This window comes from Vicia villosa, linkage group LG4, assembly GCF_029867415.1.
Source record: "Vicia villosa cultivar HV-30 ecotype Madison, WI linkage group LG4, Vvil1.0, whole genome shotgun sequence".
Classification (NCBI taxonomy): domain Eukaryota; kingdom Viridiplantae; phylum Streptophyta; class Magnoliopsida; order Fabales; family Fabaceae; genus Vicia; species Vicia villosa.
This window is the reverse complement of record NC_081183.1, coordinates 155,844,880-155,872,650: the sequence shown is the minus strand read 5'-3', so window position 1 is coordinate 155,872,650 and position 27,771 is coordinate 155,844,880. Positions and strand designations below refer to the sequence as shown.

The following is a 27,771-nucleotide window of genomic DNA, read 5'->3' as shown; positions in this document are numbered from 1 at the left end:
TTTGCCACTCATTTTTATAGTATTTTGAGATTCCTGATTGATTAATTTGAATTGAGTGAAAACACACTCAACAGTTTATTAAGCCTATTGATATCTCTTTAATAAATAAAAGAGTGAGGCATATTAGTGTTATCTTTTTCAATGATCAAATTTGATTGCAAATTTAATTAATACTGGTAAAATATTACTTCACCCTTATACACATGTAGATTCTGTTGAGAAGGAAATGCATTAGATCAAGTCAATCCATCAAACAAGTTACATTAGTTTTTCCATACCTACAATAATCTTACAGAATCAACACCACAAGAAGATAATGGTTAGCCAATGAACAAAATTTACAACGTTTCCTGTCATTTCTCTACTGAATTTTGATGTGATCAAGGCTCTCAGACACAGTTCTCATTTTCGGTCGCAATTCCGGATCAAGTTCTGTGCAGTTCAGCGCAACATGAAATGCTGCAACAACCTGTTTTTTCGCATTAACCTCGGGCAGAAGTGCTGGATCGATAATCTCTGACAAGGGCTGTTCCTCCCTAAATGCTATCCTCACAAAACTCTCAAGCTCCTTCTGATCATTTTCGGGTCCCAAATCCGGCAACCGGCCTGTCAAAAGTTCTAACAACACTATACCAAAAGAATACACATCACATTTCTGGGTGAACTTTGCTCCAGTCACACGCAACTCGGGTGCCATGTAGTTCTTAGAGGAAGCAGCAACTTTTGAACTCATTGCTGAGGTTACAATAGACTGGTTTGAATTTTGCCGCCTATGTGTGAAAGTGGTGGTAGACTTTGACATACCTAAACCAAGACGGGTAAGTCCGAAACCGGATATATAAGGATGAAGATCATCATCCAACAGTATTTTTGTCGATTTTATGTTGCCGTGGACATACTTCCTACCACTAAACTCGTGTATGTACATCAATCCCCTTGCAGTTCCTTGAGCAATTTTTAATCTTGCTGGCCATGATAATGGTGGCAATGAATCGGATGGCCCGCCTGCAACCAAATACAACACCGGAAAAAAGCTTAAATTTTAAATCTTTTAGGTGTTCATATAACATCGCATAAATAAATTGTAAAGGCAAACACCAGTCTATGTAGGAACCATGTTCATACTGGCCCATTGTCTAACGAGAAAGATTCGACCACGGTTGCATCGATTTTCAGTCACTCAAATGGGGTCAATGAAATCCAGTTAAAATTTTGAATTTACAACTAAAAAATCTTCACAAAGCTGAACCACAAAAGTTATTTAGGATGAACGTGCATTAGAATTACTATAAACAAAAACAAAGATAATACCAAAAACTGTACCTGCTGCATAAAGCTATTTTGTATGATCACGGACAATAGCAATTATAAAAGGGATTTCAGTTCTCATGTGCAGAAAACACAGTTCACTAAAGGACATGAAAACCAGTGGTCCCCAAAAATATATAGTGCAAATGCCAAATAGACGCACACTTATCAGCTCCTGTAGATGTACATTATCACCATGGCCACAATCACATGGCAACATCATTAGCTTTCAAAAGCAAAAAAACAAGAATTTGAACTCAACCACAACTTTACAATATGCACTCACAATGAATAGTTCTTTGTCACCTACTCATAAGACACTGTACAAAGTCTGTGATATACAATTGATTTGGTTGCAGTTGAGTTTAAAGTATTGTTTTTTTGGATTTGAGTTAAAGTGACTCATGTTTTGATGATTTCTACTCTAAATAAAAAGTTATAATGCAGTAAATTAGTGAATTTTTTCAATTCAAACCAAAAGTTATTCATTATCACATCCCATCTAATTAAACTAAGGTTTGTGGATGGCATCAACTTTGTATAAGGATGACCAAACACATAGGTTTTCACTATAATCAGGTTTAATGAGAAAAGACAATTAATTCTCAATCTCATACTATGGAACCAAACACTCCCTAAGAAGAAAACTCAATCAAGCAAATACAAGCAACTAGATTCATTTCTAAATATATGACAGAATTTTAAAAAGAGATTCATGACTTTGCAATGAATAATCAAACATTGACACACAGAATTAAGCATTTAAGGTCTATACAACCAACCGTACGGTTGTGGTTGCAGTCGTTGTATCTTAGCGGCTACAACCACAACCATATTAAGAACTTAAACATTAGGCACATTGAATTCAAAATGCAGATTAATTAAACTAAGAACCAAAAAGTGTTGAGAAGTGATACCATGCAAAACAGTGTGCAAGCTTCCATTGCGAATGAAATCAGTGATGAGAAGTTTCTCATCACTTGCATAGTAATAAGCTCTCAAAGGCACAACATTAGGGTGTCTCACCCTCCCAATACCTTCCACCTCATACTCAAATTCCTTAAACCTTAAACCTCCATCATCTCCCTCACTCAGCCGCCGAACAGCCACCGCTGTCCCCGCTGGAACCAACCCTTTCCCAACACCAACAACCTTATACACAATCCCACTCCTACTCTTCCCCACCACATATGCAGAAGCCCTCAACAAATCCTCCAATTCCAACCCAAACCCTTCATCCAACACCACAAATCTCCCCTTCTGCTCCTCCCCAGAACCCAAAACCTCACTCTCCACCTTCCTCTTTTCAAACCCACCTTCCTCTTCCCCTTCATTCAACCTCTTCCGCCGCCGGAGTACCAACACCGACATCAAAACCACCACAGCCCCAAGAGAAACCAAAACCACAACCACAACAACCAACAGCCCACTTCTCTGCTTCTGATCCTGAGCCGAACCCGTTTGAATAGCAATCGGGTTCGGATTCGGATCTTCCGGTAAACGGTCCGGAACCCTTTCTCCATCCGGACAAAGGTCCCGTAACGGAAACCCGCAAAGTCCGGGATTCCCAGAAAAAGCAGTGGGACCTTGATTTAACAAGGACCCCACCTGAGGTATTTCCCCAGTGAGATTATTATCACGGAGATCCAAACTAACTTCCACCGGAAGATTACCTAAAGAAGCCGGTATCCCGCCGGAGAAGCTATTAAAAGAGAGATTCAAAGTACCGGTTAAAGCGGTGAGTTCGGTTAACGAGTCTGGAATAGAGCCATTGAGAAAGTTGGAAGATAAATCACAATGGATGAGAGATTTGAGTGAAGTGAATGACAACGGAAGAGGACCAGAGAGAGAGTTGTGAGAAAGATCTAAGACGATGAGTTTGTTGGTGGCGTTGAAGAGTGATGAAGGAATGGTTTTGGAGAAGTTGTTGTTGTGGAGAATGAGGGAGGTGAGTTCAGTGAGTTGGCCTAACTCGGAGGGGAGGTAGCCAGAGAGGGATTTTGAAGGGAGGGTGAGTTGAGTGACTCGGTCGTTGTTGGTGGTGCATGATACTCCTTCCCAGTTGCAGGGTGTGGGAACTGAGTCGGACCATGAGGTGAGGATTCCGGTGGGGTCGAGGTCGATTGCGGCTTTTAGGGCGAGTAATGAGAGGCCGTCTGAGTTGAGAGATGAAGTGAGGGGAATAATGGAGAGACAGAGATAGAGATAGAGGAAGAGGAGAGTGATGATGTTGGAAATGGAAATGGAAGTGTGAATGTTGTTGTTGTTTTTATGAGGGAGCATGTTTGGGTTTTTTGTGTTAGCAACGAGGTGTTACATGTGTGGTGTTTGAGTTAAGTGAAGAGGAATGGAAGAATTGATAGAAGAAGAAGAAGTGTGTGAAGGCAGGGACAGCAGTAGATTCAAATTCTCAGATCACAATGTTGTAGAAGGTGGTTGTGGTTGTGGGTGTATTTTGAATTTATGTTGGGGTGTGTTCTCGAGGTTTGTCGCTTGCTCGACCAATTTGAATTTTTGTCTTAGAATTTAAGAGCCTGGGTACTTGGCTCTTCTCTTCTCTTAATTAGGGGGGAAATGTGCATAAATTAGCAACATAAACTATTATCTCTATTATCTCTTTTAAACAGTAAAGTCACCATGACTTTACCCTATTATCTCTTTTATTTTATTTTTCTTTTATTTTTATATTATCAATTAATCATTTTTTATGAAAAAAACAACAAAACTTAGGCTAAAGTTACCGTGACTTTCCCGCCGGAAAGTCACTGAATCCATTTCCCTTCTCCTTTAAGATGTGTTTGATTTGAAAAAATAGTTGTAAAAAGAAAAATAGATAAAAGAGATTGTAAAAAGGAAAAAAAGTGAAAAAAAAAAACGTAAAAGTGACAATTTTGCAGAATGTGATGATTGAACATTAGATCTTTATAGAGAAATGAACATTTCAAAATGATTCTTTTTTTTCTTGGAGCAACATTTCAAAATGATTATTATTTTAAAATGAAAGTTATGTTTTAATTTTTTAATGAAAAATTGACTGTAATATTTTCAATTCTCTTTTAATTATTTTATACACTATTTCTAACATGTCTATAAGATTAATTAAATTAAATAAAAGTGATTTCTCAAGAAAATATTATTACATTTTTTAATTGGTGTGCAAAAACTTTAAATGACACTTATTTTAAAATGAATTTTTCTTTACCCACCTCCCTATGGGGGTCACCCCCAGTGAAAATCCAAAACTGCCCCTGCTTTGGAGATGCATCTCCGAAGTTTTTTTTTTTTTTGAATTTTTTTTTACTTCGGAAATGCATCTCCGAAAACACCAAAAAAAGTGGTGTTTTCGGAGATACATTTCCGAAGTCAAAAAAATTCAAAAACCGTGAATATTTTCGGAAGTTCATTTCCGAAAATATTGCTGCATATACAAATTTCCCTCCTTCACTATTTCATCATTTTCCTCCAAAACTTCCCCAAACCCTCTCCAAAACCCAATCAATCTCCATCCATTTTTCGTCCTAAAATCAAGTTTCAAACCGTTGATCACGTTAAAGGGAGCATAGAAAGCTACAATTTCAGGTAAACATCTCTCATTTCATCCCCTATTTCACTACATTGATTCAACAAATTTATGCTGAAACTGATATGGTTCGGAAGTTCATTTCCGAAATATATTACCTAACAAATTTCGGAAATGAACTTCCGAAATATGCCCTGGCAGTTAAAAAAACTGTTTTGGCCAACTTTTGCTAATTTTTTCATTTGTTAGGTATGGTGCATCCGGACAACATTGTGCAAGATGTTGTCAGCGTTAATAACGATCCAGTTATCGACGTTAATCATATGATCAATGCGATTGATGTTCGGCAAGAATTTACAAATGATCGGAGCTTCGGTAGTCGCGAACAATTGATTGAGTGGGTTAGGAACGAAGCTAGTAAACTTGAATTTGGAATTGTTATTTTAAGGTCGGACAACGGAAATAGTAGGCGGAAACCTTTCGTTGTTTTGAATTGCGAACGGGGTGGGAGTTATGTACAATCAAACCGGGTGCTAAAACACGACGACACGGGAACGAGAAAGTGCGGGTGCCCTTTTAAGTTGCGTGCTACTCGGAGGGTTGATGATTTGTGGCGGTTAACCGTAATTTGTGGAATTCATAATCATGCCTTGGATGTCAAGTTACACGGACATCCAATGGCGTGTCGTTTGTCCCGCGAAGAGAGGAATGTGATATCGGACTTAACGATAGTTAAAGTGGCGCCTCGCAACATACTTGCCGATTTGAAGCGTAAGAAACCGGATAGCGTTTCAAATATCAAACAAGTTTACAATGAACGACACAATCTCAAAGTTTTGAATATGGGCCCTCGGTCGGAAATGCAACAACTTTTGAAACTACTAGGCGATAACAATTATGTTTCAAGCTTCCGAACCTCCGAGGACAAAGTTACGGTGCGTGATATTTTTTGGACTCATCCCGAAAGTATCAAATTATTCAACACATTTCCAACCGTTCTAGTCATGGATTCGACGTACAAGACAAACAAGTATAGGCTTCCTCTTTTAGAGATAGTCGGTGTGACCTCGACGGAGAGGACTTATTCGGTCGGGTTTGCTTTTTTGGAGTGTGAAAAAGAAGACAACTTTACATGGGCCTTGGGAATTTGTAAGTCTTTGTTGGTTGATCAAGAGGTTATGCCAAACGTCATTGTCACCGACCGGGACAATGCTTTGATGAATACGATTGATATCGTATTCCCGACATCGACCGCGTTACTTTGTCGGTATCACATAACTTGCAACGTGAGAAGTAAGTTGAAACCCGCGGTTGGGACAAAAGATAGGCCGGATGAAAACGGTAAAGTTATCAAAGCCGGTGTTGTGGTTGAGAGGATAATGGCGGCATGGAGGGAAATTTTAGATGCACACTCCGAAGAGGTGTATACCGAGAAATTGGTACACTTTAGGTCTTTGTGTGGTTCCATTAAGACATTTTGTCATTACGTCGAATCCACCATTCTTGACAAAGTTAGAGAAAAAGTCGTGTGCGCTTGGACAAATCGAGTTAGACATCTTGGTTGCACCACGACTAACCGAGTTGAATCCGCACATGCGGTCTTCAAGAGGTGGTTGGGTGATAGCAAGGGAGATTTGTGTCGGGCCGCGGCACTTTGTTCAAGTGTTTTTGAAACCGGGTTGTCCTATACCGGCTACTTCTTGTCAATGGACGGCACATCGTTCAAATGAGGCGGAGACTTGGCCGGATCGGTTCGTTTCGAGAATGGCGGAGTTTGAAGAAATGATGAGCAAAGAGCGCGAGCAAAATAGAGAGTGGTCGAAGAACGTACCTATTTTGGACTTAGGATCCACCGATTGTTTCGGTGAATTTTAGTTTGTTCCGGATCTATTTTGTTTGTAATGATCATTTTTGTATGTATTGTTGTTTATCATGTAAAATCGGATCGATTCAATACATATATAATATAAGTATGTTTTATGTCATCATTGTGTAATTTAAGTCTATTTTGAATTCCATTTGTCCAATTTACACAACACACTAAGCAATCAACAAAATGCAAAATTTATGTCTGTTTCTGCATAATTCGGAAATGAACTTTCGAAATATGCTTGTCTGTCTCCTATTTTCGGAAGTTCATTTCCGAAAAGTCCCCTGAGGCAGGACAAGGTTTGTTGGGCCATCATTGCTCCAATAAGTCTATAAATACAACACACTCTTCTTCATCCTCTTCACACCATAAAACACAAATGACACAAACTTACCCCCACCTAGCATTCGTCTACTTTGAAACCGGCTACCCGATGTCGTTCCAATTTCGCTTCTCGCGCGACACGCCGTTTGCGGAGTTGATAACGTCGCTCAACACGCTTTTGCACTACCCCGAGAATCGAAAGGTTGTCAAGCTCGAGTACCGCTCGCCATCGCTTAACGACGAGGGACACATTAAGTTCACACCTTTTGAGATCAAGAACGACGAAGATTTAGCGGTTTTGTGGACAAAGTTCGACCGATTTTCTTCGAAGGGCCCGATCGAGTTGGACGCGAAACTTCAAAGATCGGCGGACGACGTTATCAAAATGTTGACTCATCCCCACCTACCAGTGTTTAACAATATGTAACTTTAATCTTATGTAATGTGATCGATGTAATCTTCACCCGATTAAATAAAGCGAATCGTTCTTGTTTTTCATCTTTCTTCTGTCCAGACAATATTTCGGAAGTACATTTCCGAATTCCTCCAAGGGGGTGAATTCGGAGATGAACTTCCGAAAACACCACATTTTCTGAAAAATAACTTTATTTCGGAGATGCATCTCCGAAATCAATATTTTATATTAAAAAAAACACTTTTTCGGAGATACATTTCCGAAAACAACTTTTTTTTCAAAAAAAGTACGTTTTCGAAAATGAACTTCCGAAAATAGGGGTATTGTGGTAAATTCACCAGAGGTGGCCAAGAAGGTTAGGAGGTGTGTGAAGAAATTTTCTTTTAAAATAGAGAGATTATGTTACATCCTCACAAATGAATTATTGTCTCTTGAATGACAATGAATTATGTTGGATCCTCATGGAGGATTTTTTTTCCACCCACGAGACTATTACATGCTACATCATCACCGAAGAATCTTTGTCGTCCGAGTGAGAATGAATTATGTTGGATCTTCATGGGGGATTTTTGCCGCCCACGAGACTATTACATGTTGGATCATCACATATGAATATTTGTCGCCTAAGTGGGAATGAATTATGTTGGATCCTTGATGCCCAAGTGACAATAAATTACGATGGATCCTCATGGAAGAATCATTTTTGCCTATAAGGCTATTACATGCTCGATCCTCATGAAAGAATCTTTGTCACCCGCGTGCCCTTTTTAAATAGGCACATACGCGTTAGAGACTTCTCTCAAACGATACACTTAAAAAAGGAGTGGTCAAACATAAAAGGAAGTAAAGCACCAAGGAGCGCAAAACATTACATTAAAAAAAAAACTCTCGAGGGCATTAATTACAAATGTCCAAAGAACATGACTGATTACAAAAACGTCTATATGACGTTAAGTACTTAAGCCATTTGGGCCATAATTACAAAATCCAAAAAGAAAGAACTATTGGTCGTCCTCCTGAGGTTGCTATTCTTCTAGCGTGATCTCCTTACCAACTATTTCCTTTGTAGGAATATCGTCCGCCAGAACATTGGCAACCTAGGATTCAACCTGAACGCCCCTTATAAGATGGATCAGATGTCTTGGGATGTGACCTTCCTTTTCGACTACGAGCTAGTCATCTTGGACCGCCTTAAATAAGTCCATTTAACTTAGTACAAGTCAAGATAGAGAAAATCTAATTGCTCATTTGCCCGCTCAAAGTATTAGTAAGAAGTATCAGGCTGATATATATTTTTCCAAGTTATTATTTGAAAGAAGAGCAACTTTAAGAGACGTCTTCAGGATGTGCACAAAAAGGGTAAGTGATTTAGTATTTGACTCTGCCTTTTTGAAGGCCTCTTTGAGCTTTGCCTTCAACCGCTTCAGCTCACCTCGCTCCCTAGTTAACTTTTTTACTTACTCCTACTCCTAAGTTGTCACTTCCTTCACGAAACTAAGAATACCTTTAAATCGCCCACCGACCCTTCTGACTGAGCATGGGCCTCAAAGAACATATTATTCCATCATCAGGATCCTCGGCAAGTGGTTCTCCGTAATGTTGAACAATTTTGGAGTTCACATTTGATTGGTGGCTTGGAAGTTGGCAAGAAAGTCTTCATGAAAGAGGAATCGGGCACTAGCGTATTTCCTTGCTTCAAACGTTGCATTGTTCCACAGCAAAGAAGGAAAATTAATTTTAATTTAAAAGAATCATCTCAAAATTATCTGAAATTATTTTTAACTTTTTCAAAAGTTAAATTAAACATACACGAATTAAATTTTAAAGATAAAATATAAAGTAAAAAAAAAACTTGTGAAATTGCAAATAAAAGTTTATAAGAGAGAAAATCAAAACTTATGCATATTAGGGGTGTGCATGGATCAATAACCAAACCAAATTGAACCATATATATGGTTTGGTTTGGATCTTAAAACTATTTTTTTAAAACCGGTTTATTTTTTTAAAACCGGTTTACATATGGTTTGGTTTGGTTCTAAACTGGTTTTTCACAAAAACCAATTTTAACAAAAAAAAACGGTTTTAAACCGGTTCTCTCAAAACCAGTTTTTATTTTCTTTTAAAAAACCAGTTTTATAAAAAAACCAGTTTTAAAACCAGTTTTATAAAAAAACCAGTTTAAAACCAGTTTTTAAAAATAACTACAAAATAGGGGAATATGCTCAATCCCCAATTCATATCAGTAAACAAAACATATTTGACAATTTTGTAACCATTGATGTGATAAATGTTGCCTTATGGAAGAAAAAAAATCCCTAGTTTACATTATACTAGCCGCCAATATGATAAATAAGAGTTTCTCCCCCCTAACAATCTCAGCATATGAATTCAAGAGTTTATATCTAATAAAACTGTTTTTTCTGGTTCTCTATATCTAGTGACACCCATATTGAAGAATTCAAAGAATTAGAATCATCATATGAATCTGCTTTCAATCACGAAGAAAAAAACAAAATAAAGAAAACAAAAATGGATTGTCAGGAGCAACTGAAACATAGGAAGATCATGCAACCACAACTGCCATCAAATAGTTACAGAAAATCTAGTGTCTAGCAATTGAAATTTGTGACAGTAGCAAAAGAGAAGAGAGAGTTGAGCGAAAGGGAAGAGAGTTGAGCGAAAGAGAAGAGAGTTGAGAGTCTCAAATTGGGTATCCAATAAGCTGATCCAAATTGATTATTGGTTTACGGTTTTTTTTTGGTTTTGATAAATGGGCCACCGGTTCTAAAATTTTACTTTGGGCCGGGTTTTTAAATATGGTTTAATTTGGATATAAATTTGGTTTATGGTTACCGGTTTTTTTGCACACCCCTAATGCATATGTTGGAGTAAAAAATACCTTAGGACTAATATTTATTATTTTGTATAAAATTAGTTTTCTATTTTTATATTTGGCTAGTAGCTAACACTGAAATAAACATTTACGAATAAAGAAAAATGTGATGATCTTATCTACTATCTACCCATTACTAAACAATTGACCATACTACTAATCTACTATGAGGGACGGGACTGACAACTGTTATACTCCAGAGTCAGCAATAGCATTCTTGCCAGCTGGGTAGTGCGCGGAAGCAAGTGATGGAACAGCACTGCATCTAATGATCAACAGAGAGGAATACAAGCCATATGATCGTTATCAACATGAACAGAACGTGCCACCGGGGAAACTCCCCGGCCTATATCGTGACAGATATATTCGGAGTTTAGGGTTTAGGGTTTAGGACACTAAAAGATGAGTAACCCTCATACTTTCCTTTAGTTTATTAAAAGTCTATTTTTTATGCTTCAGATTGGAAGTGTCCAACTAGAGCCAGAACAAACTTGGACATTTTTGCAACATCTTACCATTGCATAATCAGTGACCATGGTTCTACGTTTGCTAAGTTTGGACTTGCATTTTGAAATTCTCACTTCCTGGTTCTTCGTGAACACTAAACCTTATTTCTTTTATAAATGACCGTGATAAGGTTTAGTGTTTGGATATTTTCATGCTATGTTTATACCTTATGTGCTTAACATGTTTTTACCTTTTGGAGCAAAGTTACCACTACCTTAGAGTATTTTTGTTTTTGTTTACCCATCTTTCATTTTTTTCAAATTTTTGTTAGTTTGAACAATTTTTATGGTTGAATAACTCACATGTTTGGTATATAGATCTAGAAGTTGATTTTTTTATGAGAAAAATTATGGTGAGTTAATTATTTTCTTAACTATTCTGCATTTTTTTATCTGTAACTGAGCTGGTTGTAACCTGTCAATGACTTGTGATTTGGTTTTATTTGTTGTTATATCACAGTAAGCGAAGGAGGAGTAAATCAGTAACATGTTGTGGTTTTTCCAAGAGAAGATGAGGGAGTCATAGAGAGATATACATAATGGAATCAAATGGGTGTGTCTCAATTTAATGAACTTGCTTATGCTGATGCTTTCTAGGTACTAAATTCGAAATTATCGAGCTCAGTTTCTAATACTTCCCTTGAAGATGTTGTTATGTGTCTCATTTCCTGATTTTTATTATTGGTCAATTGAACCGTGTTTTTTTGTTCTTTGCGTATGCTGGCTGATGGATGTCTTGAGAGATTGTTACCATCCTGTAAATGTCTCAAAACGATGAAACAAACAACCTAGCTAATGTGTATCTGCAGCGACTGCGAGTGTGACAATTGAGAGTACCGACCATTGCGTGATTCATATTGATGTTGTGTTGCTATGATTTGTAAGTCGTTGTTGTGTTGTCGTCGACATCGACAATTCTTTAGTGCATAAATTAAAACGATAATTCTATTGGTGAGAAGATAATGAAGTGGAAGAGATTTTCAACAATGTAGTTAATGTACAGGAAAGTAAGGCAGATGATGATTCTCATTCTTTTTATGACAATGCAGTGAATGAACATTTTTGTTGCATATAATATATCATGGTTAACAACTTTAGTTTGAGCATTGCATATTCAAACTATTTCAACTATTTATTACTTTCAGACATAACTTAATGTTATTTGTGTTTTGTTTAATCTTGGCCGCTTCATGAAAGGAACTGTACATGTGATTTGATTGATCCTATAGTATCGAAATTCAACAAGGACGAAGTCCAACGCTTTGTGGAACTTGGTAGTACTTTAAGCATTTTCGATGGTAGTACTTTAAGCATTTTCGATAATGAACTAGCAATAAGACAGACAACTAAGTTGCATTGTATTCTTAGTGTGTTGGCTTTATTATTTGCTTATTATCCATCCATGGATCCCCTTTTGATGGGCAACACTTCAATTTTCTTATATTTAATTTGAAACAAATTGCAAATGTGAATTGTTGTTATTCAGTGCTGATATAAGGTGTAGTAACAGTGTGTTTTTGAAAAAAGGAACCATCAATGGCTCACTATGAAAATGTTATTGTTTCAAACACGACTAGATTTTTTAAGATGTGTGGTGTGTGGTCATGATGCTTTTGAATTAAGGTAAGGCTATGTTACTTTCACTACATAGCAGAGTTATTGTCACTACAATGGTTAAACACTGATAAATGGTCATTAATACAAAATAAACACTAATTAATAATCATTATTATAATTTATTATAATCATTATAATAGTCATTAATTTATGGTCATTATTATATAATAAAAATAATATTTACAAATAATGAGTTTTAAAGAAAAAGACATAGTTAAAAATATATATTTTTTTTTTACAAATTAAAAATGAGAAAAAGTTTATTAATATTTTTTAACATCTCAAAATAATATTACTTTAAAATAATATTACATTATAATATATATGATATATTTTTAAAATAACATGCAAAGACTTTATAATATTAGTTCCCATATGTCGTGTCATTGCAAACCAGGAAAAATTGAACAAAATGTTAACTTTCTTCTTCACGTAACAGTAGCAATGCAAATATTTTTTAATTTTTTAATTGTTTTTATTTCTCAAATATAATGTTTATTCATACATATCATGTTTATTAATATCTAAAATTTAACAAATAAGTTAATCATTTCAAATTTTATATTTATATTTAAAATTTTACGTTTGTATTTGTTAAATTTGATTTTTTTTTTTCAACTCACATGTTCTTTTTTCATATGGTTATTTAATATAGTTGAATTTTTATGATTATTATTCATTTATAATTAAATAATTCATTTTAAATTTACATAATTCTAAATATATTTTATATTATATTAAATAAATTTACATGTTATTAGGCTGTATTTTACGGGTCACTATCAACAAGTTACATATTTTATTTATTTTTTCAAATGTGAAAATTCTTTTTATTCTCTTTCCGTCTCATGGGTCATTTTTTTTCTTTGTATAATTATTTAATAATTAAATAATTCATTTCAAATTTATTTGTATTTAAATAACTTTATACCATATCAATTGCATGACAGTATAATGTATTTTTTAATTTAATAACATTAAAAATATTTTTATCTTACGGGTCACTAACAAGACAATATTTATTTTAGTTTAATCAATTATTATTTTAAATTAAGAGACAATTTTTTTTAAATATTAATTTTGTCTCTATCACAATTATATTTTTTCTTCTTTTGTGTTTGATTATTTAATATAATTAAATCTATATGATTACTGTTCATTTTAAAAAAAATAATCATTTAAAATTTTGTATTTATATATAAAATTTTACATTTGTATTTGATACTATATAAATGTTATGACAGTAAAACTCATTCATGTGTTATCACATTAATAAATATTTTGTTCTTATTTTTTTATTTCATGACTATTATTTGAAAGTTCTAAATTACTACATATTTTTTTAATTATTTACACAATATCATAATTCAATTACTCGTGTGGGAGCACGGGTCTCTTACTAGTTTCCAACATGAAATTCAACTTAAAATATCCTTATAATCAAATCAGTTAGCATAAAAAGTTAACATCTCATATTTTAGTTGACATAAAATTCTTTATTTTTTGAAGGGGAGTGAAATGAAAGAAAGCAAAATCTTATACTACCTTTTAACGACCAAGTCCACATTTGAACATGATAGTGGACTTAGTTTGGAACGAGCTTTTTATCTTTCCTTTTGTCAGAATATCATTTAACAAGGACATCACACGCTAGTACTAGTAGGTCTTCTTTCACTTTATGTTGCCACTCACAAAGGTTTTTAAAGATTCAAATTCGTAAATATTTGTTCTTTTGTTTACTCACAAATGCTTATTATCCCTTAAATACATTTCACTACCTTAATGGATTTTCTATTTTTTGTTTTATTTCCAACTACAAAATAATTACTGCACCACTATTCTAATGTCTTGAATTTGATTATTTTAAAAACAAAAAATCAAATCCTAACAAGCAAAGCACACAATAAGTCAAGGTTAATATAACAATATCCACTCTTATATAAATCTTACAACCCATATAACTGTATAACATCCTTAAACCAAGACTCATCATGTTGTGTCATATTTGCAACCTTCCTAGCACGACTGATACATTTTAACGTATCATAGTACTACAAAAAATAAATACATCGTCAGATAGTTCAAATATGATAACACATGTGTTTAAAAGAGTAATTAAAATCTTTATGTTGCCTCTCATTCTCACACGTACCTAACAACATGGTATAGATACAATGGAAGCAGTGAAAGGTTCAAGGAGATTCTTAGGAAACCCTTTAGGAGACATTTGGGGAAGGAGGGTTTGAAAATGATGTGATAAGCTTTGTAAACGCAAATGAGGACCTAGCTCTTTGTTTAACTATTTTTGTTTTTTTGCAGAAATGAAAATGAGAAAAGAGAGGAAAAAGCACAAGTTTACTTAAACAAAAGTGTCCAGATTCTAATCTCCGTAAGAAATCCGAACTTTGAAATATGTAATGGCTTTAAACTATGTGATCCTAAGGCAGGCCATGAGAGTGATATGTAAGGCGCATCTGAAGTTTATTATATGTATGTAACTATACAGATTCCAAAGTCCAGAGTTTTTAAAAAATCTAGCTTTGACATGTTCTAGAGAGGTAGCATAATAGTAAAAGTAGTACAACAGGAAACAACTGTCTATTTACGATGATTTTTTTGCACTTTTACTAATATTAATTTTGTACAACTTTTGCTATATTGTTACTAATATTCCAGTTGAACCATATACAGGCATGGATTCATAAATATTTTCCACGTCTCGCTAGATAGGCATATGTGGCAGACTACTCTGAGAATTTGCCATGTGTGTGCTCGATCATCCCCCTCATAGGGAATCAAGATACTCATTCGTTCAGAGTTGCTCTTAATCGCATTGTGTCGGATGATATTTTCTTTGTCGTACAATGGGCACCGTGAGACACAAACCTTGGAGGTGACAGCCCTGTAGTATGGATTGCTACCATGTGGGTGTCGACTTATGTATCCTCATCTACCTAAGAGAGTTCTGTAGTAGTTTGGATATATGCAATATATACTTAGAGATCTCACTGTTGTTGCTCCGGCCACTGTCCTCCACAGGGATGTTGATGAAATTTTTGCAGCGTACTTTGATCATCTGATCCTAGAGGACGTACATCTGATCCAACAATTTTATAAAGTGACACATCCATACGTGACACCAGATGCAGAGAGAGATCTTTCAAGGCCAACTCATCAAAAGATCTTAGAGGAATAACACACAAGGGTAGACTAAGTTGTTGATGTGTTACCTTTGTCTCACTCTATTGTGGCTTTTGGAAGAGAGGTCATAATAGTTAGGGACGAATTTGAGGAAAGCACTCCTCAGATAGCCATTTTATAAGTCATCTTAACATAGGTACGGCATGTGTTGCAGTACTGGAGGCACATATTGGCGGATTTAAGTGGGGGTGGAGGGAAGAGAGCTATGGCTCCCCTTAACTTCATGTGGCCGAGTGGTAAAATTAATATTATTTTGGTATAAGGTCATAAGTTCGACTCTTGATTCCACTATTTTTGTATTTATTTTTAAAAAAATATGGTGTCCCTAACCACCACATATTTAACAATACATGTGAATTTTTTTAAACAATTCTCTTAATATATAATTTATTTTTTGAAATGAACTAAGGCGTCAGCTATACACAATAGTAAAATTTTGTTTTATATATATTAACATTTTTGTATTATGGTATATAATAGAATTGATTATGATATTTTGATATTTTGACATTCATATGTATGTAGTAGTTCTTCTATTTTGATCTTATTATTGAATGACAAATGTGAATTGTTCATTTGAGATCTATAAAAAACTTATAGTGTAATAACTTATAATGTAAATTTATTTAAAAAATGTCAAATTTATTTTAACTTATTGTCAAAAGGTGTAAAATACTATTATGGAGTTAATTGGGAAATTGAAATCCAAATATTGGAATCTGGATCAATTTTTTACAAAAGTGGAATGCCTCAATTTTAAAATGACTTTGTTGTAGAATGGACGTGTCCGAATTTTGAAATTCAAAGTATAAGATTGGCATTTGGGGTTTCCATAGAGTGTATAATCACTCCATGGAGTATAGGTAACAACACTCATTATTCATTAGCTCTTGACCATAAGGTTGCATTTTGCGCAACTAGACTGATACGTGATGATTATAAATGTTACTCCCTCCGTCACAAAATAAATTGCAAAATAGATGATTCTATACAGATTAAAAAAAATGATAAATTTGCTAAAAAAATATATATATAATAAATGAAAGAGAGAATAGTATTATTACCAAACTAATACTATTGGTTTATTTGAATTAGCATAAATGAAAAGAGAATGAATAATAAATTGAGAGTGTTAATCAGATAATACAATTGAAAGATAAAAATTAGAATTGCGTTGAAAACTAAAAAAAATATTTATTTTGAAACAAATAATTTTATCATATATGCCACTTATTTTAGGACCGAAGGAGTGGTAAAATAAAATCACTAAATCCTTCTAAATTCTAATCTCTTCAACATTTGAAATGTGAAATTCTAGAGTCTTGACTTAGGACCCTTTCTTCTTGGAATATCTAATGCATCATAATGACCAAACCCATGGTAGAGAACTCTAATTGGATTTTCCTTGCCATATTCTTGGCCATACTCAGCTATTGATATCAACCCGCCAGCATCCTTATCATACATATATACAGTGATTGGCATCCTGCACAATAGCCATCCTTGGATCAAAATCCAAATGTCTACATAATAACTAGGACGGTTCATGGTTCAGTTCAGGAAAAACCAAACTGTTGAAAATGAGTGTAGTGCAGTTTGGGTTCAATATGATTATGTGGTTCAGTTCAGCTCATCGCGGGTTGGTTCAGTTTTGTGGTTTGGCTTGGTTTCTTTTTCTTTTTTTTTTTTTTGTCAAGAAACCAAGCCAAACCGCAAAACTGAACCAACACGCACTGAGCTGAACTGAACCACATAAAGCAAGGTAAATCTACTTGCCCGAGAAGAAGAGAAGTACTTACTGCAAAACATGTGAAGCAATGAATAATTCAGGTTCACCTCCCCACACATGAGGCTTCCTTATTTGTGAAATATATGAATCAAAATCACCTTCAATAAACCTGAAGATATCATGAAAAAACTATGGTCATTATCAAACAATATTTCACCTATTATTATGTGTTATGACTTATGAGTGGGGAACTCACCATTCTGTTTCTGCCTTTCTTTTAATAAACTCATCAGCAACCTGACAAAAAGTACATAGAAAAATCAAGAACATGGACCTAGGCAGAAAATGACTACAAATAGTTTGATTTACATGTTTTATTGAAAGAATAATAAGTAATGGGTAAGAAAGCAATCAACAGTGAATATAAACATCGAATTGTAGATAATATTGTGCCTTCAATTCTTCATTGAGCTTTTTTATTTAGTTTTGTTCATGTCTACTCCGGAAGAGGGTTTCTACACTTGAACGAGTGATAAATAAAGATGTTTAAAACATACCTTGGCCCGTAAATCATCGGCTAGCTCTTTCTGAAGGCGTTCATTAGGTGGGGGTTTTCCTGATCTCAAACAAGCCCCATGAGCAACTGACCGAAACATGCATCTTCCATCTCCAGGTATTCCTGCTCAGTACGGTAAATTTTAAAAACAATGCAAGCAGAAAATACATATAAATGCCTAGGTTCTTTTTTACGTCAATTTCTAAACGTTAATGCATAAGTAAACATGTACATAGACTATAAATGCAGAGCGTGTTTGTTCTTGTGGTGTTATGAACATAGCCGTGTGGTGAGTCAGAAGCTTGAATTTCTAGTTTCGTAAAATCGCAGTATAAACAACGTTGGACGCGATATTTACAAACTGGACGTAGAATCAAAAAAGTGTATATGTATCAAAAGACTATGAGCAGAATGTGCAGCTCACCAATTACAGAATAGTCGGTGTGAACTTTCTTCCCGTGTGCTAGTTTAACATTTGACTCTTCGCAGTCATCGTTCCTATTCTCACTTCCATGATCTGTCTCAGCATGTGCAGGCTCAGAACTTAAATTACAAACAAACAATCCGAAAATAAAGCCAACTGAAGCACAACCACGTGGCCAAGTTATTCGTCCGACGTTGCACTTAAGTTTGGAAAGCATTTTTTGTTTAGGAACCGACAGCCTCATACTCAAACTTTGACATGACAATGAAATATCGCTATGTCTCTTACCAGATACTACAGAGCTAAAGACTTGAGTGTTTCCCCTTTGCTTGGAGCAGCATGATCCAAGGTAACCTCCTTTGATAGTTTGGCCCATAATCATTGAACAAGACGGTTTTCTGCAAATAGAAAGAGTAACATAATTTGTCTCTGACTTGCCGGGGTAAAAACTGGAAGAAAATGAACAGGAAGTTCCTCTGGTCTGAAGACTGCAGATGTTACTGCTCATCAGCAGCCTAGTACGACCTTTCACGATAACGGCATTTATGGAAGATTGACTAACGGGAAAGCAGACACTCATGTTTACATAACCTGAATCAAATCCAAAGTATCATTGTTATAAAAATGTCCCAATAACATTCCTAAAAGATACATCATGACATTAATCTAGTGAACAATGTAGTTCTAAAAAAACCAAAAAAAAAAAAAATGCAACATTGTAGTAAGTAACCAATTCATCAAAGCTGAGAATACCAGATCAAAACAACAGATGCTATAATCCGAATAAAGACCAAACTTGATGTCTAGAAGGCTTAAACTTGAAATGTTCAAAATTTATAAGTCCACCACACGGAACCGCACCAAAGATCTGCATAACCATACCAAGAATCTATATCATCAACTTACCAACAATTCCGGTTCCTGAATGTAACAGTGACGATATGTGGGAACTCGAAGTTCGCACCTTGCCCCAAAGCCTTGACTAGGGGCAACTGTTTCGGTCTGACCAAAATAGTCTCAGATTGCTTGAGAATCGAGGTTAAGAGTAGTTTATATACCACACTCATTAATCTCAACACAACGAGAGACAAAATTGCGAGAGTTCTCACATCCAAAGCGGTCAATACCTCATAGCCGCATTTGCGCGGACTTGAGGTCGACTGGAGAGAGATAGGAAACACCTTCCTAATCCTAACTCCCTTCATATTTATCCAATCCATATCTTTCATTCATCATTTTTACTCACACTATTAACTTTCAAACCTTAATTAACATATATCAAATGAAAAACAAGACAAAATAGATGAACTAGAACCAACCCACATAAACTAGCATCATCAACAACAAAAAAAAAAAAAGGACATGTCGGAGATTACAACATTGTATAATTGTAAAAGATTAATTAACACATGAAACATGTAGCATGTTTCTTTCATGAATTAAATAATTAGAATTCGAATAAAAAATAATAATTGAAATTGTGAGTGATTCATCTAGCTGTAATAATTAAGTTATATATAGAAAAAAATAATAAATAAAAATGAGGGAGAGGAACCAAACCTGTGGAATTAAGTGAAGGGGGAAGGGTAGAGGGAATTGAAGACGGGGAGCAGAGTTGTAGGGAAAAGCAGTATTGTGGGGTCGAAGAAAAGAATAGTTTATTGCTTGGAAATGGAAGAAGATTAATAAGTTGAGCAGGAATGGGCGTGAACGAATTTTTCAAATAAATGTTTCAGAGAAGCTTCTACACCCCTCCTGCTTCTTCATTCCTATGAAATTTCTACCTACTTGGATTGGGTATGGGCCTACTCCATGGCCCAGATTTAACCAATAAGCCCAGATTCAACAGAGCAATGTTTCATCGCACTCTTGCTATTTTTCTTAGACTTTGTGTGAAATTTTTAAAATGTCACCTGTTTTAAAAAATTATCTCACGACACATCAAATTTCTATTTTAACCAATAATGGATATGCAGTCAATGTAAAATAGTTTTGCATTGTCATCCAATAAACAACCACTAATTTGTCATGTCATTAAATTTTTTCAAAAATAAAATAGTGTTTTAATTGAATACATAGTTGTGATTGGTTGACAGTGTAAAAATATTTTACAGTGCATCACCCATTTTCTCTTTAACCAAAGTTTAATTCGGAGATGTATATTCGAAGGGTTTTGTAGAGTGTATTCGAATATGCATCTCTGAATACATCTTTTTAAAATTCAAAATTCTATTTAGAAAATGCATCTCCAAACTATATGAACATATTTAAAGCTCGTCAGACCCGTTCCTTTTTTCCTTCTTCATTTTTCAGAAATAAAAATTTTCTCTCTACCCATTTTCAATTCCCACTCAAGATTAAAATTCGAAGCAACATTTATTTGTAACTATCCATTCTCAATTCTCTCTAACTAGTGCACTCAACATCTGAGTACTTTATACTTTCGTCAACACATTTTTGAATAAGTTTCTAATTTATCTTATTTTGATTTTTTTAATTAATGTAATCGGTTCAAAAAGGGTTAAATCTCTAACTTGATGTGACGAAGAAAAAGGGTTAAATCTCTAATCAGTTCAAAAAATAATTATCGTTATAATTATAAATTTCAACTAACTTGATGTGAGTGAGAAAAAACCAAGTATGTCTAATGTGATTGGACGATAAAACTCATACATTTGTCACATGATATCCTTGCAATATATTGTAGCTTTTTCATTTATAACTGATTTTTAATGTTGAACTTATTGTTTTACTTATTTTCATACAAATGTTCATTTAGTTTAAAATAAATCTTACATAATAAATTTGCTTACAATTAATTTTTATCATTGCATAATCAAAATCACACATTAACTTCTGCAAATTACTCAACATCACTATCCTTTTGAAAATTAAGAAAAAGTCTTTCCACACTCTCTTAGATAATCTTTCCAGTTTCCACCCAAATCTCAAATTTAAAATTTCTCATTGAGATATTGTAAAACAAGATGATTCATGCAGATATAGTCATGACGGGAAACTAAACTGAACTCGCCTTTATTACTCTGCATCATCACTATTCATCCTTCTCCAATCGAATTTTCATAAACCCTACTTTACTCTATAAATGGGTTGGAACCTCTTCTTCTGGCTTGTGATTTGTTTCCCCACAAATATTGCTCTTCTCGCTTCAAATTTCTACCAGGTTCACTTTCTGCTTTCCAATTTTTATGCCATAGAAAATGAAGATTCAACTTCTTACTTACTTTCATTATGTTTGTTTATTTTTTGGGGTTTTAGGTTTTGATTTTATCTGACTTGGAAGCTGATTATATCAACCCATTTGATGCTTCATCTCGGATTAACTACTTCATTCTTCCTGAGTTTATTGGGCAAGGAGTTTTGTGTGCACTCTGTCTCTTCACTGGCCACTGGCTCATGTTTTTTCTCAATCTTCCTCTTACTTGCTATCATGCCATGCTGTAAGTATAGCTTTTCTTGTTATTTTTTTGATGGCAAATGTAAAAGATGAACTGTGTATTCTTGAACTCTGTTGATAGATTGGGATTCATTAAAATAATTATAAACTGGATTTCATGTTCATGCTCTTGGTTCTGCCAAATCGGTATAAGTCTCGTGTTATACCGTTTCTACAAATTACAGCTTCCGTTGTGTTTATCGGAGTGCAGATCAATGCTAGTTATTTCACCATTGCTAAGCCGTGTATAAGTCATTCAAGACATGCAATGTATGTTTTGTGACATAATATCGCTGGACTTATCTCTGCCATGAATCAGTTTCCTGAGGTATATTATATTGAAGGTCAGGTTTAGGTTAGGGGATGGAGGAAAAGACACAAATTTATAAATTTTAGACTGTTGGAAGTTAATGTGTTGCCGGTAGCATACTATATCACCACTATAGTTGAATAGATAGCGGTTGTACGGTTCGGCGCCATGCTATTGGTCCGCAGGCCGCTCACCGCTATGGCAGTCGCTTTTGCGTCCACTATTAGAATTTTAGGGATAAATTCCTCAATTTTTTTAAAGGATATAAATTTTAATCCGAACCCTTTGAAGAGTAATGTTATGTTCTTGCCCACAAATAATCATTCTGCTCTTCCTACTTTTTAGTTCAATTCTGTTTTATTCTTCTCTCTGCTTAAGTTTTACTACTCTATACTTTAGTTTCCTTAACGATTACGTATGATGATCTCTAATTTTGTGTATTAGTCTGTTTTTGAGTATTTATGCTTACTTTGTGCACTGGATTTTAGTCTTTGCAATAGTAGTTATCCTGCTATCCGATATAACTTTTTGGGTGATCAGTGCTAAGCAACGCTATCCGAGATTAACAAAGTCATGAGTTTAGGTAACAGGAGAAGGATTTTAAATAAGAATGAAAGCTTTGCACTCAGTAACTTCTAGAATTCAGAATCCAAAGGGTAGGATAATATGAGTAAGCACTTCAAGGGGGGTGGGGGGTTTAGTTTGGTGAACATTCCCTTGGGATGAGAGGTATTGTTAAAGGATGTAATAGATTCAAAATCCTTCAAAGTCAAAACTCACCCATGGCCTCCCAGTTGTATTTGTGGGGATACTCTTTTTCCTACCTAACAAGAAAACAGATTTATTCACCCCCTGTTCGCAGAGCTTTTGACAATGCTGATGTGCAATTTTCAGAACTTCTTGTTTTGGCCATACATATCTTTTGGAGGAGATGAATATGAGGAAAAAAAGGTCTTGTAATTGGGATCCCTACTGCATCATTACCATCTAAATTCCAAACAGAAATGTAGATCACATGGGCACAAAATGTTGGGTGGTTAAGAATTGACACGGGAATAAAGTAAGTTTAGCAGAGATGAGGATGTTGCGCTAGATGTGTGGTAAGACTAGACATAATAAGATTAGAAATGACAATATTAGAGATAGTATTGAAGTAACACCTATAGTAGAAAAGATGGTGAAAAATAGGCTTAGGTGGTTTGGGCATGTAGAGAAGACATGTAGATTCTGTTGCAAAGAGAGTAGATTAGATGATGGAGAGGAGTTAAACAACTAGAGGTAGAGGAAGACTTAGAAAAACTATAAGAGAAAGCTATTAAGAAAGATGAATTGGATAGAACATTATAGCAAAATTTGATCCATGTAGTTGACTCCACATAGTAGGAAAGGCTTGATTGTTGTTGTTGTCTGACCTGAATCCAAGTTGTAGTTTGGAAGGCATTGAACAAAAATATAGATGGAAATTTTGGAAAACTGATCATTCATTAAGTTGCTTATGATTTAATTTGGTGAGATGAAAATTAAAAAGAAAATTACAATAATGAAAAATTGAGTTACTTAATCATTTCATATTATTTTGTACTTCCATATATGATTTATCTTTTGAACTTGTTGTATGTTCTTTGTCATGAATGATCTCATTTCGATGGTTCAGGTATGTGAAAAGAGAGCATCTTATTGATGTTACTGAAGTGTTTAGAGTACTCAATGCCGAGAAGAAATTACGGATAGCAAAGCTTGCTTTGTACTTAATAGTCCTCATTCTCACCATCTTCAGGTTTGTTACCCTTCAAAATGGCTCAACACTGTATCCATTTTGTTTTCTTACTGATGCCTCCTATTAGGATTCTTTACACCCCCTCTCATGTCTTGAACTCTGGACCTCCAACTCCTTTAACTGTCAACATCTTAGGAAAGCATAATCAAATTTAAACCATAAAGAAATTACAATTAAAATAACAAGGATTTTCTACTGGATTTCTAAATCTAGTTAATTGCTGGGTCAACATAAGCCTTTGGTTTCATTTATTTGAACTTGTCTATTGGTCGAAACACTTGTGAGATTGTTTAGAAGTATTTATGGAAACAACTTATAATTTATGTAAAAACATATAGATTTTATTTTATCTTTTGTTGTAGAAATAACTTATGCATAAACACGTATATGATAAGTGCTTATGCTATTAGCACTTGATAATTAAACTGTTTACCCGGGCAGGAGGAACCTAAAGATAATTTTTTCTACCATCTTCAATTTTGCAGGCTTACATTGATTGGTGTCTCCTATTTAGGCCTTGAACACGATGATGACTTGGCATATCTTTGGTAAATTGTGATTTGATCTGTACCATTATTAGGTTTAGAACTTAGAATTCAGCTGCTCTCAGAAAATAGAAATTCTTAGGCACTCATTTGAATGAGGTTGATTACCCATGTGTTAAGGGTATGTTTGTTGTTAAAATGTATTATGAAATATTGATGTTAAAAGTTGATTTTGTATTGGCTGTTAATGATAATACTTTATAAGTATGACTGTATTCTAGGGTTGCCTTTTTAAAGACTAAATATTTGATGTTTGCATATCATATACCTTTTAAGGAGGGAAACATGGAAGCATGCTTGCAGATTGTTGGCTAGATATGCTCATTCTTTTGGTTTTAGGATTTCGTATATTTTAACTTAGAATGTTTCGATGAGATAATTAGGGTTGTTTATGGTATGGTTTAATGAGAAAATCAAACCGAATTAAATCGAACCAAACCACAGTAAAAATTTATTCAAACTGAACCGAATCGTTAGGAGTGTTCGCGGGCTGATTTGGTTCGGTTTTGAGAGAATTCGATATCACAACCGATTGAAATTAAATGAATTAGTTTGGATTGGATTTGTAAATTTTTGCGATAAATTCCAAACCGAACTGAGAAACAATGGTTATTTGAAAAAATTAACTTATTTGCATAAATTAATTTTTTATAATATTATAAAAAATATATTATTAATAGTGTTTAATTGTAAATATTAGACTAGCAATTTTTCTCCAATAGATTAAAAAATATCTAACAAGAAAAATATCTCACATAAAAGTTTTTGAATCTATAACTAGTCATTTGAGTTACTATAATAATGAATGTGTTTCATAGCTCTATGTTAAGTTACCGCATTACACTTAACAATTTTCTAATAATAAATTTAAATAGCATAATTTTTCCAAATACGACATTTCACTTTTTTTCTTCTTGAAATTGAATGTTTGATAGTAATTTTCATGATAATTAACTATGGTTGGTTTGAGTTGGGTTTGCGAGTAGAAAATTGAAAATCCGATGTCCGAACCAATTGTCATTGGGTTTCATTGGTTAGATTCGGTTCTTACCAGAATAGAAAAAATGTCCAACCCAAACACTATGGTTTGGTTCGGATTCTGGTTTGGTTCAGATTTATCCGAACCAATGGACACCCCTACGAACCGTTTCAATTTACTCTGAACCGCTTCAATTTACTTCGAACTGAGCCATAATCATTGATTTGGTATACAATTTCAAAGTTCTAAACCGTACTAAACAGTTAGAAGTTAATTTTTCTTAAACCGAATAATTTATTGAAGAACCAAACCGTTAAACTTTTTTTTAATTATTTTTTTAATTAAACTTGTTTTTATTACTTTTCATTTTGAGTTTTGGTTCGGTTGCAATTTTGGTTTGTTCGGTTTTAGTTCCAGTTTGATTTTACTAATTAAATATAATAGTTCAATTATTTTAACTTCAGTTCAGTTGATAGCTTTTTTAACAACCTTAAAGATAATAGAGATATTTTTCAGTTTAATCCAAAGTTTTTTGGTTTGAATTCAACTTGTTAAATTTTTTGAAAAAGAGTTATTCATTGTAGTCTTTTTATGGAATAATTCAGGGCCTATAACTTGGCTTATCACAGGACTTATAACATGCCTTATTTAAGTTTGGTCTGACTTATTTAATAAAAAGACTAAATTTAAATTTATTTCAAAATTCTTTTAATTAATTAAGATAAGCTAACCTATGAATAGAATAGAAATAGGCCAGACCGATAACAGGGGCCTACATGCTAGCCTATATAGGTTCAAACTAAGCCACACATTATTTTTAAATAGAAAAGGTCTAGGCTTCTTTATAAGTCTACTTAGTTAAAAAGGCTTGGCCTCAAACCCTAAAAAAAACCTTTTAAACCTATCAGGCCGGCCTATTTAAATAAATATGAATAGTTTTTTTATGATCATTATGTTATGTTTTGCACTTTGAATTAAAATACATAAATAAAACTTGGTTATCTTGAAGACTTGTGAAAATAAGATGAAAACACCAAATAACATTGTTTTCATAAGTTTTCTTAAACAAATAGTCTCATAAAACTTATGCCAATAGGTAAGTTAAAATAAGTTAGTCTATTTAAATATTATTTTAATTGCTTATTTACATATGTCTAAAATAAATAGGCTTTTGCTAACCAGACTTTCGAAAAGGCCAGACTCAGACCTAAAAAATAAGCCTACGACAGACTATAGACCAGACTTAAGCTTCGATTTTTTTGACAGGTCAAACTTAGGCTTGGCAAAACCTATCTCGATTCAGCCTATTTCCACCCCCTACCTATGGAATTTAAGTTTAGTCTATCGATACATATCTATTTTAAAATATCCTAAATACTATAAAAAAAAAGTCTTGTTATCTATGTAAAAAAAAAAGTAAAATAATTTTATTTGAAAATTTTAATATTAAAAAAGTTTTTGAATAAGTTTTCAGACCTCTTTCAAAAAATAGTTTTCTAAGTCAAATTAAATTTTTAAAAAGATCAATTCCGACCAGTAAAAAAACAATAATAGGTTTTAGATAAGACAAAGGTCTTAAAAATATATAGTAGGTCTCAATTTCAAAAAAAAAAACTATTAAAATTATAATAGATTATAGGTCAATCTATAGTCTTAAAAATGTATAATAGGTCTTAATTTAGACAAAAAAAAACTATAATAAGTTATAGGTTAGACTAAAGTCTTAAAATTATATAGTAAATTAGCCTAAAGACTTGAGCCTGGCCTATTCCACCATTAGTTGAAGGGATTAAACTTTACAATTGCAATTGCATTAAACAATACCTCATTCAGATTAAAACAGACAAATAAGTATAAAAGTGAATTATGTAAGAGTTATGTTTATGTTTAAGAGCTATGTTTAGATTGATCAAATATAATGACGCATATTAGAATGAAAACACATAAAAATACAAATATTTTAAGTATAAAAGTGAAGAATCTAAGGCTATCTTTAGACTGATGAAATATAACTTAGTGGAGCGGAATGAAATAGAGCGGAACATAATGTAATATAGATCTCACTTGTTTGACTATTTTATTAAAAATATTTCATTGAGTTGCATACACCCTACTTGAACAAAAAATAAAGGATTGAATAGTATGAGATGAAATTGATTTCATCATGTTTCTTTCTATTCCTTTCATTATTTACAAATTCAAATAATAAAATTTTATTATTCACTATTCCACTCCGTTTCATCTAATTTCATCCATCTAAAAGTTGAAAAAAAAATTCTTTCAAAATGGCCTTAAAGTTAGAGTTAATATTAAAATACTTTAGTTTGTACCAGAGTTTTG

General features: G+C 33.8%; 3 protein-coding genes across 7 annotated transcripts; 1 reads left to right on the top strand and 2 right to left on the bottom strand.

Moving 5' to 3' along the window:
- Positions 1-210: 210 nt before the first annotated feature.
- Positions 211-3,895, bottom strand: LOC131595630 (receptor protein kinase-like protein ZAR1). The gene is made up of 2 exons (XM_058868033.1): positions 2,226-3,895; positions 211-1,005 (listed from the first exon to the last, which is right to left on the bottom strand). The coding sequence occupies exons 1-2, from the start codon at positions 3,589-3,591 to the stop codon at positions 362-364; spliced, it is 2,010 nt and encodes a 669-aa protein (XP_058724016.1). The 5' UTR covers positions 3,592-3,895; the 3' UTR covers positions 211-361.
- Positions 3,896-16,828: 12,933 nt separating this feature from the next.
- Positions 16,829-20,125, bottom strand: LOC131600036 (OVARIAN TUMOR DOMAIN-containing deubiquitinating enzyme 4-like). Of its 5 annotated transcripts, XM_058872269.1 has the most exons (8): positions 19,924-20,124; positions 19,117-19,231; positions 18,889-18,954; positions 18,364-18,761; positions 17,941-18,062; positions 17,640-17,680; positions 17,454-17,552; positions 16,829-17,140 (listed from the first exon to the last, which is right to left on the bottom strand). In XM_058872269.1, the coding sequence occupies exons 4-8, from the start codon at positions 18,743-18,745 to the stop codon at positions 16,969-16,971; spliced, it is 816 nt and encodes a 271-aa protein (XP_058728252.1). In that variant the 5' UTR covers positions 18,746-18,761; positions 18,889-18,954; positions 19,117-19,231; positions 19,924-20,124; the 3' UTR covers positions 16,829-16,968. The 5 variants fall into 5 exon arrangements, with proteins under 5 accessions (XP_058728252.1, XP_058728250.1, XP_058728251.1 ...); XM_058872267.1 differs by having other exon boundaries at positions 18,364-18,954; positions 19,924-20,125; XM_058872268.1 differs by lacking the exon at positions 19,117-19,231 and having other exon boundaries at positions 18,364-18,456; positions 18,652-18,954.
- Positions 20,126-21,209: 1,084 nt separating this feature from the next.
- LOC131600035 (protein cornichon homolog 1-like) lies at positions 21,210-24,995 on the top strand. The gene is made up of 4 exons (XM_058872264.1): positions 21,210-21,547; positions 21,643-21,824; positions 23,785-23,907; positions 24,393-24,995. Exons 1-4 carry the CDS (start codon positions 21,470-21,472, stop codon positions 24,457-24,459), a joined length of 450 nt encoding a protein of 149 aa, XP_058728247.1. The 5' UTR covers positions 21,210-21,469; the 3' UTR covers positions 24,460-24,995.
- Positions 24,996-27,771: the final 2,776 nt, after the last annotated feature.

Bases quoted from the DNA above. Each gene is read 5' to 3' on its own strand.
- LOC131595630 (XM_058868033.1), bottom strand. From the start codon at position 3,591: ATGCTCCCTCATAAAAACAACAACAACATTCACACTTCCATTTCCATT. The intron at 1,006-2,225 runs GTATCACTTCTC...ATTTGGTTGCAG, and splicing joins CTTGCACACTGTTTTGCATG to GCGGGCCATCCGATTCATTG.
- LOC131600036 (XM_058872267.1), bottom strand. From the start codon at position 18,943: ATGAGTGTCTGCTTTCCCGTTAGTCAATCTTCCATAAATGCCGTTATC. The intron at 18,063-18,363 runs GTGAGCTGCACA...CGTACTGAGCAG, and splicing joins CACCGACTATTCTGTAATTG to GAATACCTGGAGATGGAAGA. The intron at 17,141-17,453 runs GTAAGTACTTCT...GCTATTGTGCAG, and splicing joins ATTGCTTCACATGTTTTGCA to GATGCCAATCACTGTATATA.
- LOC131600035 (XM_058872264.1), top strand. From the start codon at position 21,470: ATGGGTTGGAACCTCTTCTTCTGGCTTGTGATTTGTTTCCCCACAAAT. The intron at 21,825-23,784 runs GTAAGTATAGCT...TCGATGGTTCAG, and splicing joins ACTTGCTATCATGCCATGCT to GTATGTGAAAAGAGAGCATC. The intron at 23,908-24,392 runs GTTTGTTACCCT...TCAATTTTGCAG, and splicing joins CTCATTCTCACCATCTTCAG to GCTTACATTGATTGGTGTCT.